Raw genomic sequence first — 10476 nt, 5'->3', positions numbered from 1 at the left:
CATTCACTTCCTCAGTCCCCCTTTCAGTCTTCCAAATGCTATCGCTTGCTCTCCCACTCACCCAAGCGCTCAGTTTCACTCAGTTTCACTCATGTAACCACGTAACACTACCCGTGTCTTTGGTCCATCAAAACACCCTCCCTGCCCTGTCATTCATCCAAACTCTCCCCTTCCGAACACACCATCACAAACTCCTACTCATCTTTAAACACAGCCTTATTGCCCCCACGATCACTCACCTCGTGACTCATCCACTCCCTCATCCTTATTCATCCCTCACTCATCCAAACACTAACCATCACTGAGCCCCACCTGCTCCTCTCTCGTGTGAATGTTCACCATCATTCCACACCTTAATTATCCAAACACTTGCACTACCCCTCTCTCTCTTGTCCATTTAAAGAAACACCATCCCTGGGCCTGCCGCTCTGTCTAACAGTCACCATCAAGCACACCGCCCTCATCCAACCTCCCACCAACACTCACATCCAACGCAATCACTCTCTGGCGCTGAGCCAAACGGTCAGTGTGTGATGTAATGGAGATTCGACCTGGGAAGCCGCGTTCAAGGAACTCTACACATGGAAACCCCAATTGGAGAAAATACATTTAATTCAGAAATTCAGAGAAATCCATTAAAGGAAATATCATTTTAGGGGTACATATATATAGGGTACATGAATAAAGAATACATGCAAACCTTGCCGAAAACCCACCAAAGAGAACTCATTTTCAAGTTTAATGCAATTTATTACACATTAAAAATTAGGCATGCAGAAGTCAGTTCCAAAACAATGCTATGAATTGGTTACGTTGAAATGGTTAATGCCGTTCATCATGAACATTTCTAGTAAACCGTTTAGGTGAAAGGGTATTCTATGAAATACTTTTTCTATGAAATCACTCACAACCATCCCACCACTCACTTACACATGGGGACTCACTCACCCCTCAAGGTAGTGAGTGCTTTATAAATACTGTCAGTCCTTCAGTAAGTACCTTACCGCCTTCCAAACTTCTCCGACACTGGGTTATTGCTGGGTTATTGCTGAAAAAATTGTATTTGAACACATACCTTTCTATAGCGAATGCATTGCTGAGTGAGACAATCTACCAGAAGCTCACAGGCACTCACTCTACTACACATGAGTATAAAGTACATTTTTATGGAGATCCAATTAGGTTCACAGGTGAGTCTGGGGCGCCATTTTGAGAACATTTTGGTTAAAGCAAGACAGTGTTTAATTAGACTCCCCTCAACAACTCAAGGTGCAGCTGTAGTATTTACCAAAGCTCCCAGGTACCACAGCTCAATAGTTCAGAGTGGAGCCCAACCTCCGGGCTCCTAGTGGATATCCGCAAACAGCAGCGTAACAAGGTGGCAACGGGCCCTAATGCAAGCAAGGAAATGGGGCCCCACTGCTCACCAGCTGAGTAATAAAAGATGGGCATAAATGCAGTGCAGTTGCCTACTCACACCATTGGCTCCTAGGGGCGCTGCACCAGCTGCACTAAATTATGGTTACGCCATCTATCCATAAACATTCAGTCGCTGGACCTGTTCTAATGTACAATGTGAAGCTAGAATCTTTGGGAGGCCAACCGTGCCCGACAGCTGGATCCAGCGACTTGAATCGGTTCTAAAGACCCACGAGAAGTTAAGAATTCTATATAAATCCAAGTCTTTGACTTGGTGAAGCGTTCTTGGTGAAGAGCGTTGTCAACCCAAGCCTCGCAAGTAATAATCCGCTGCTTTCAGTCGGTTCTTTGAAATGTTCTACTGACCCACATGAAGCCTTTGGAAGTCAGTCCCTTTCTTTCTAATATTTTAACTTGAAAAAGTGTTCGTGGAGAGGAATCCTTCTGAGTCTGTCAGTATCTCACCACCTCGTAATCCATTGACATAAGTCGATTCTCAAAGCTTTCCCTGTTGTTGCTCTACACAGAAGTGGGAAGAGTTCTTTGAAGTTAGTATTTGTCTCCATGCCTGATCCATTGGTTCTTACACACATTCCAAAGCCTCAGGAGAAGTGGGGGAGGCAACCTATTTTTCAGACCTGGTTGCCTGGGCCCTTAGTTCTTGGAGGGAGTTATACTAATGCCCCGGGAGAAGTAAAGCATCTTTGGGAGTCATTGTCTGCCTCAGAGCCAGCCCCAGTGACCTGGGCAATCATTGCTTGGAGCTATAATGTGGTGTGCATGTTAGTGGCTCTATCAGAGCCCTGTGCTGCTGGTGGTCCATGGAGGGTGCTGTAGCAGAAGAAGAGACCAGACTTCCTGTTAAACTCACCAGCAAATAAGGATAAAGGCGTACTTTTCACCACGCAGAGAACTGGAGGGTTGGTGGATTCTTTTTAGGCGAGAGAGAGTCCTGCATCCCTCACAGGCGGCTGATAGATGATGAGACAAAGATCTCTGGCCCCTGTTTTATGTCCGCTCTTGGGCCATTTCGGCAGTTGAGTTTCCCTACTGTAAGCTTCTGGAAGAGGTTCCTGAACAAAGGGTTGGAGAAATAGTAAACCAGTGGGTCTAACATGCTGTTGAGGTAGGTAAGGCTGATGGTGATGTAAAAGGCAGCATCTGCTGACTGAAAGGCCTCACACCCCAGGTGTGTGGGGCCTCCTAAGATCAGTAGGATGTACACCCGTGCGGCTACACTGGGGAGGAAACACAAGATGAAGACCACCCCCACTGCCGCCATTAGCTTGACAGCTTTTTGGGTTTTGGCTTTTTTGTCCATCTTCCTCTGCTTCAGACGCCAGGTAACGCCGAAGGAGCAGTACAGTATTATGATGAGTGGTATAAAGAACTCCAGCAAAAAGAGGCAGTCGTGCCAGACCGCATCTGAAGCTAGGCAGATGGTGAAGCTGTCACAGTGTGTAGAGTTGGAGACCTCTAGGTGGGACCTGCCAAGAAGGTAACCAGTGACTGTGATGGTAATCACCCAGACCAAGCAGGCGATTCCGGCTGCCATCCCTTTAGTGATGAAGTTAATCGGATGATGAGGATGGACCACCTTGAAGTAGCGGTCCAATGCTATAAGCGTGAGGAAAAAGATGCTCCCAGCACGGTTCATGGCAAGCATGAAAAGGGCCAGGGTGCATGGAACGTCTCCAAAAATCCACTCTTTCTTCCTCAGGTAGTAGTCTGTGCGGAATGGCAGACAGATGATGAGGAGGAAGTCAGCCAATGTAAGGTTGAAGAGATAGACCGTGCTTGGCTTCCATGTCCTTATCTGAAAGCAGAAGCCCCACAAGGCCACACCATTGCCCAGAGAGCCCAGTATGAATTCCAAGATCAGCACAGGAGGCAACAGGTTTGAGTGGGGATTGGCCTCGAAGAAACAGCACGACTTGTTCAACATGGTCTCCCAAGGAAGAGCGGGAACTGTGAATAGTTTCTGAGGTCCCGGGAGGAGCTGGGCTGCAGGAGGTGGGTTGCTGATTGGTCGATTAAGGAGTTGGGATGGTTATTCTGACCAATTGTTTTTGTGCTTAGAGAGGTATTGCTAATGTGCCCAAAGTCCTTGGAGGAGTAGTGATGTTGTGCTCTCTGGCCCTTGGAGGACCTAGGCTCGTAACAGTGTGCTCAATATTGCAGGAGGATTTGGGCTGGTGGTTTAACGCTTAACAATTCTAGGAAGAGGAAGTGTTTCGTGTCTATGGTTCTTGGAAGAGCAGGGGTGATGGTTGCGTGCTCTACAAACCCTGAATCAGCTGGTTTGTTGTGCTTAGTCGTCTCTGATGGAGCGAGGCTGAGAGTGGTTTGCTTGACTGGCCTGGAGGAGCTGGCTGGTCGTGATGTGTTATTTTGTAAATGAAGAACCATGGATAGTAGTAGTGAGGTTAATAGTGCCTGGAAGAGCTGACTTTAAGAATGTGAATTTACTGGTTCTAGTAGGAGCTATCCTAGTGGCATCATGGGTATTCATTCCCGGAGGTGCTGTGCTGGTAGCGATATCCTCAGTAGTCCATAACGCTGGGGTGTCAGAGGTGTGTTCAATAGTCCCTAAAGGAGCTGGGATGGTGCTGATGTTCTGGTAGTTCATTTGCTGGTGGTAGGAGGTTCAGTGGTTCTTGAAGGGACATTGATAGTCTCAATGTTATGAGCAATGTTCCTTGAAGGAGGTGAGCTGAGGGATCCCCGCTCAGGCACTCCAGAGAAGCTGTGCTGGTGGTGGCGTGTTTAACAGCCCATGCAGGAGCTGAGCTGGTAGAGGGGTGCTCAATGGACCCTGCAGACTTCTTACTGGCAGTGAGAAGCTAAATAGTACAACTTCTTCTGTTCCTGCGAGTCGCGCCTCCCTGCTACGAAGCTGGTGATTCCAACTGGAGCTCGCACGGCAAACAAAAATTCACATTAGAGTCTGCACATTAAAGGATGTGGCACAAAACAATTCCGGAAGCCTTAATTAAGTTCCTAGACTCTTCTTTTTTATTTCATTGTCGGAAAAAACGTTTCCTTTCAGGAGTCTGCCTCATTAAAACACCCAAGCACATGCACCATGCATCCTTTATCAGGGCTTCATGGGTATTCGTGATCCTTCAGTGCTAAATAGACTCTAAAGATCTGTTGGCAGTCGCAACTGTTGGTCCCTGGTGAAGGTGGGATTGTGGCAGCCTGCTCATTGGTCCCCTAATGGAGGTGGGTCAATGACCGAGGGCCCAACATCCCATAGAGGAGCTAGGCTCATTGACCCCTTGTGGAGCCGGACTAGTCGACCCATAGCACCTGGAGAAGCTTGGCTGTTGTCTCATGTTCAGAGGACCCTGCAGAAGGTTGACTGGTGGCGATCTGTTCAGCAGATGGGTTGAAGGGAGTGTGATGGTCCCACTGATGGTTCGCTTCTGGTAGTCGTGCTGTGTTCGCAGGTCCCTGGCTGGATGAGCTGGGCTGAATGTGGTATGTTCAAAAGCACCCGGAGAAGCTTGGCTGTTGTCTCATGTTCAGAGGACCCTGCAGAAGGTTGACTGGTGGCGATCTGTTCAGCAGATGGGTTGAAGGCAGTGTGATGGTCCCACTGATGGTTCGCTTCTGGTAGTCGTGCTGTGTTCGCAGGTCCCTGGCTGGATGAGCTGGGCTGAATGTGGTATGTTCAAAAGCACCCGGAGAAGCTTGGCTGTTGTCTCATGTTCAGAGGACCCTGCAGAAGGTTGACTGGTGGTGATCTGTTCAGCAGATAGGTTGAAGGGAGTGTGATGGTCCCACTGATGGTTCGCTTCTGGTAGTCGTGCTGTGTTCGCAGGTCCCTGGCTGGATGAGCTGGGCTGAATGTGGTATGTTCAAAAGCACCCGGAGAAGCTTGGCTGTTGTCTCATGTTCAGAGGACCCTGCAGAAGGTTGACTGGTGGCGATCTGTTCAGGAGATGGGTTGAAGGCAGTGTGATGGTTCCACTGATGGTTCGCTTCTGGTAGTCGTGCTGTGTTCGCAGGTCCCTGGCTGGATGAGCTGGGCTGAATGTGGTATGTTCTAAAGCACCCGGAGAAGCTTGGCTGTTGTCTCATGTTCAGAGGACCCTGCAGAAGGTTGACTGGTGGTGATCTGTTCAGCAGATAGGTTGAAGGGAGTGTGATGGTCCCACTGATGGTTCGCTTCTGGTAGTCGTGCTGTGTTCGCAGGTCCCTGGCTGGATGAGCTGGGCTGAATGTGGTATGTTCAAAAGCACCCGGAGAAGCTTGGCTGTTGTCTCATGTTCAGAGGACCCTGCAGAAGGTTGACTGGTGGTGATCTGTTCAGCAGATAGGTTGAAGGGAGTGTGATGGTCCCACTGATGGTTCACTTCTGGTAGTCGTGCTGTGTTCGCAGGTCCCTGGCTGGATGAGCTGGGCTGAATGTGGTATGTTCAAAAGCACCCGGAGAAGCTTGGCTGTTGTCTCATGTTCAGAGGACCCTGCAGAAGGTTGACTGGTGGTGATCTGTTCAGCAGATGGGTTGAAGGCAGTGTGATGGTTCCACTGATGGTTCGCTTCTGGTAGTCGTGCTGTGTTCGCAGGTCCCTGGCTGGATGAGCTGGGCTGAATGTGGTATGTTCAAAAGCACCCGGAGAAGCTTGGCTGTTGTCTCATGTTCAGAGGACCCTGCAGAAGGTTGACTGGTGGTGATCTGTTCAGGAGATGGGTTGATGGCAGTGTGATGGTCCCATTCTGATAGTCGTGCTGTGTTCCACCGTCTCTGGCAGGATGTGCTGGGCTGCATGTGGTCTGCTCAGCAGTGACTGGTGGAACTGGGCTGGTGGTGTGCTCACAGATGGTAGTGGGTGGCTTCTTCTTGCGCGTCCAGTCTCTCTCTTGTCACCCTGCAAAGTGACCCAGCTGCAGGCTCAGCGCTGACACGTAGTGCAGTGAGATTGCATGCTGCCAGGAGGAAGTGAAATTCTGGTGTTGCTCAGGCTGAGTATGTCCCTTCACCTAGTAGCAGGATCACTCTGAGATAAGCACTGAAGGGAAGGAGCTGTCATAGTTGATGTGTTGTGAATTGAGGTTTATTTACTGAGAACCTGGGAAAGCTCTCACTGCCATTTTGCCATTACCTTCTGATTCATTTAGTTGCAAACATATGGCACATCTTTAGCTTATATCTCATTTCACGCATGTCATACAGTTCTTACCAAAGGGAAAAAACCTGATTAATGAGTAACTTTGTGCTGAAAAAAGTAAAGAGCAAAATTTCTGTTACCTTTATCATAAAAATGGGCAAAATCGATGATGTTTCAAACTTGGGGTCATATGGTCCATTCGTTATCAAACAAACACAGCATATGTAAAGTAATTGCACTTTCCTCCATTGTTTGCTCAGGTGCAAAGATCTGTATGCAATGTATTCTAGGGCGAACCATGTTTGCTCCACTATAAATCCAAAAGTGGAAGGTGCACTCATTGAAATTGAACACATTGAATCAAATAGTCCAATTAATGTGATGTTTCTTTCTTTTACACGAACAGTGCACAGCCAACGCGTTTCGTTCCATGCAGGAACTTCGTCAGGGCTATTTCAGAGGCAAATATAGTATCCAAGAGTGGTACATATGATCCTTACGATCTTGGTTCATCTTGCGTGTTACTAATTATGTAGAGATGTATGTACAAGGCGGACCCTCATATAGTCACAATGATGGTACATATAAGAGATGGCGAGATGAGCAAAGGAAGGTAAAAATTATCCTTCAAGTGAAGCGTCACGTCTGAGCATGGTAGCCGTGGAGTATGTTTGCTCCACTACACTGCTCTGTTTGTACTGTTGTTATTTTGGCCCTTGTTATTTGCAGGGCTTGACCGGCTATTCTCCTACTCTGGCATTTTCCATGTGGGCTGAAGGGACGGCTAGAGGGCTGAATTCTGAGCTGGAGAGGCTGCTATGGCCCAACCATGAACGCCCCCATGGTCCCATTCAAGCCACGAACACTTGCAGCCTGGGTCTGGTTGTAACTTTGTTTTTACCAGGGCTGATTTAGGTTTCCAGTAATGCACTGTCCTATAGGCCAACCAGGCAGTGCCCGATGGGCAGGTCTGGTATGTCTGTAGCTGGGCTGGATTTTCGACTGTTTGTGGGCCTGTTTTATGGTCTGCTGGCTGGATTTTACTGTAAATGTCCCTGTAGGAAGCTCAAATCCATGCAGCCTTCAATACCTCGCAAAGCATGTATACAGCATGTCTTTACCAGTTCAAAACTGTCCTAATTTCCAGATATGGGCCACATTTTTGTAGCTATATAATTCCCTAATGGAGGCCACTTTTATTTTTCTCCCCAGTCAGTTCTGGTTATTGGTGTTGTTAATAAGCTTTGCTACAGCGCCACTTTAGTCAAGTCAATGAGAACTCCATGGGTCAAATTGTGATGGGCTTTTTATGCACTTGCAGTGTGCAAAGAGAATTGATTTAACCGATAAATCCGTGAGTTGGGGCTTTCAAGGAGCACAGCTCGGAAACTGAAAGAGTCACATCTCACTCGAGTTGCACTGTCTGAAATAAAGCAGTAGCTGAGAGAACTATCGGTTCAATGAATTTACTTTACACACTGTAGGTGCATAAAACAGACGCTTAAAAACAGTTTGGAATGCAAGTGCCGGGCATTGGTCTGCTGTCCCTTGCAGGACACCATCCCAGCATTGCAGCCAATTGCAAAAAGGGACCTGCCTAATAAATATTCCTTAGGCAGGTGGTTTTGAGACCTGTGTTGAACAGGCAGTTTGGGATTCAACCTCTTTGTACACAGGTCGCATCCCAGATTGGATACCTGTTCCTAAACGAGTTAGTGTGTGATATGCACATTCTGGTATTTAGTACATTGGGCCAGAGGCTCCCAGTAGAATAATGCCCACACCAATAAACAGACTCATGTTACTGCACATCAGTAACTGTACACTGAATATGCTGAAAGGAGGAATGAGGCGTGGGAGGGCTGTATTGTAGGGAGGAATAGTAAGCTTTCGTTCTTCCATGGCAGTCTTATAAAACACCAAACAATTTCCCTTTTTTTCTTTACTTCCCCTATTAATGTATTTTAGTCGGCTTTTTTATTGAGCGTTATCATTATGTATTTATGACAATGTTTTTTGATTGATTTGAACTACTTTTTTTATTTGTTCTTTTATGGCTGTTTGCCGAAATAAAGATTTTTAACTGACTGATAAAACACAAAGGGCCAGATGTACGACCCGTTTTGGCATGCTCAAATGGGTCTGCGACCCATTTGCACATGCAAAAAACCCTACAGGGCCATGTACAAACGCTATTTAGCGAGTCGCAATTTATTAGCAACTCACTAAATAGCATTTGCGACTCTCAATTAGGAAGGGGCGTTTCAAGGGCGTCCCTTCCTAATTGCGACTCTGAGCCCTACGTATGACTGTTTTGCGACCGCAATTGCGGTCGCAACACCGTCGCAATTTACCACCTACTTCAAGTAGGTGGTAATGCAGTACCAAATCCCCTTCCCCATTACAAATGCATGCGAAAATATTTCTTAAGGGCAGGCAGTGGTCGCAGGGACCACTGCCTGCCCTTAAAAAATGAAACGAAAACGTTTCATTTTTTTGTTGTAAATGCATCCAGTTTTCCTTTAAGAAAAACGGGCTGCAATTTTTTTTTAAAAGCAGTCCCAGACATGGTGGTCTGCTGAGCCAAGCAGGCCACCATCCCTGGGAGGGCCAGCAATTCTCAATGAGGTCGCAAAATGCGAGTGCGTCATGAATATTGATGAGCCTCGCATTTTGCAACCCCATTGGGAAACGCTTACAGTGTCTCTGACACTGTTGTACATTTGGAATTGCGACTCACAAATTGTGACTCGCTATTTTTCGCATTTTGCGAGTCGCAATTCCAAATGGTCGTACATCTGGCCCAAAGGGAGTTGTTTAACATTCGAAGAGAGGTGGCAAGAGTGGTACACATATGCAGAGGTGTAAGAGGCACAGCCAGCTGTGCTTAGGTGGGTTTGGTAAATAAATCACACCCAGTTGTGAAATTTATTAGCAGAACTGAAGGCCCCAGGACTGCCAAGCAGGGTTTTCAGGAAAGACAAGGAGGGTAGGCAAAGATGGCGGCACAATTTTGATTTGTTGAATCCAGGCTATGGTGTTGTTCTGGGTGACTATGGGCCTAGCCACGGGGCACATCATTCTATGGCAGGACGGAGGCGAGGATTATGCACATCTTCCTTCACTTTATTATGCCTGGGGGCCACCTGGGAGCTCACACTGAGATTACTGATGCATGCGCACCTCTGCACCGCACTGCTCGACTGCAACAGTACACTTGTTGCCGAGTGATCAGGGGATGCACACCAAGCATTGGCCAACCCCATGTTGGCCACACAGACACACACACACTCTATCTCCAATAAAAAATGTTTGCGGAAAAAATATTGAGGACAAAAAAATACACTTTACATACTATGCAAAGTACAAAAATATCGACTCCAAAAATATAGTGGACAAAAAATGTCAAAGTGTCTCACTAGTCATGAGTTCTAAATCTCCTAATTGCTGGTGATGGAAGGTGTGGGTAAGTTATGGAGAGAAGTGTTTGGATAGGGAATTGTCAGACCTGTTGCTTCGGCATTTGGCATTTCTCCCTCCGGATGCTCGCTGGCTGTCTGGATCACCATCAGCCCCATGCCTTCTGGGTTAACTAAATGACCCCACCCACATCCTTTTCGTGCTTCATGTGTTTCCTGGCACCTATAGACAGAGCGGAGCCTCAGGCCACAGGCAAGATGGCACCCACAGTATGCAAATAAATGAATCATAGGAAGTCTTTTGCATATCCCGCTGCACTCTAGGCGCACACCACTACGTCACGCAGGGACATGGTCAAGTGCATTTGTTTGTACTCAAGATGAGAGGGCTCCGCCCGGGCTTGCTGGGTCACTGCTGTGTGTGGTGTTATCACGACACCAGCCTGACATTAGCCTGTGTAGTGCTGTTGAATTGAGAGCGAGCCCACCTCTCCCATTTACCTAGTGGAGAGATTGGCTGG

The 10476-nt window shown here is 47.4% G+C and overlaps 1 protein-coding gene across 1 annotated transcript; it reads right to left on the bottom strand.

Annotated features, from left to right (window-relative positions):
- Positions 1-863: 863 nt before the first annotated feature.
- On the bottom strand, positions 864-4388 carry LOC146783787 (hydroxycarboxylic acid receptor 1-like). The gene has a single exon (XM_085634043.1). The coding sequence runs from the start codon at positions 3362-3364 to the stop codon at positions 2381-2383; it is 984 nt and encodes a 327-aa protein (XP_085490169.1). The 5' UTR covers positions 3365-4388; the 3' UTR covers positions 864-2380.
- Positions 4389-10476: the final 6088 nt, after the last annotated feature.

The sequence above is a fragment of the Triturus cristatus genome, chromosome 11 (assembly GCF_964204655.1).
Source record: "Triturus cristatus chromosome 11, aTriCri1.1, whole genome shotgun sequence".
NCBI lineage: Eukaryota > Metazoa > Chordata > Amphibia > Caudata > Salamandridae > Triturus > Triturus cristatus.
The sequence above is the reverse complement of the archived record's forward strand: the minus strand, read 5'-3'. Positions and strand labels throughout refer to the sequence as shown.

Excerpts from the sequence above, each read along its gene's own strand:
- LOC146783787 (XM_085634043.1), bottom strand. The coding sequence starts at position 3,364 with ATGTTGAACAAGTCGTGCTGTTTCTTCGAGGCCAATCCCCACTCAAAC.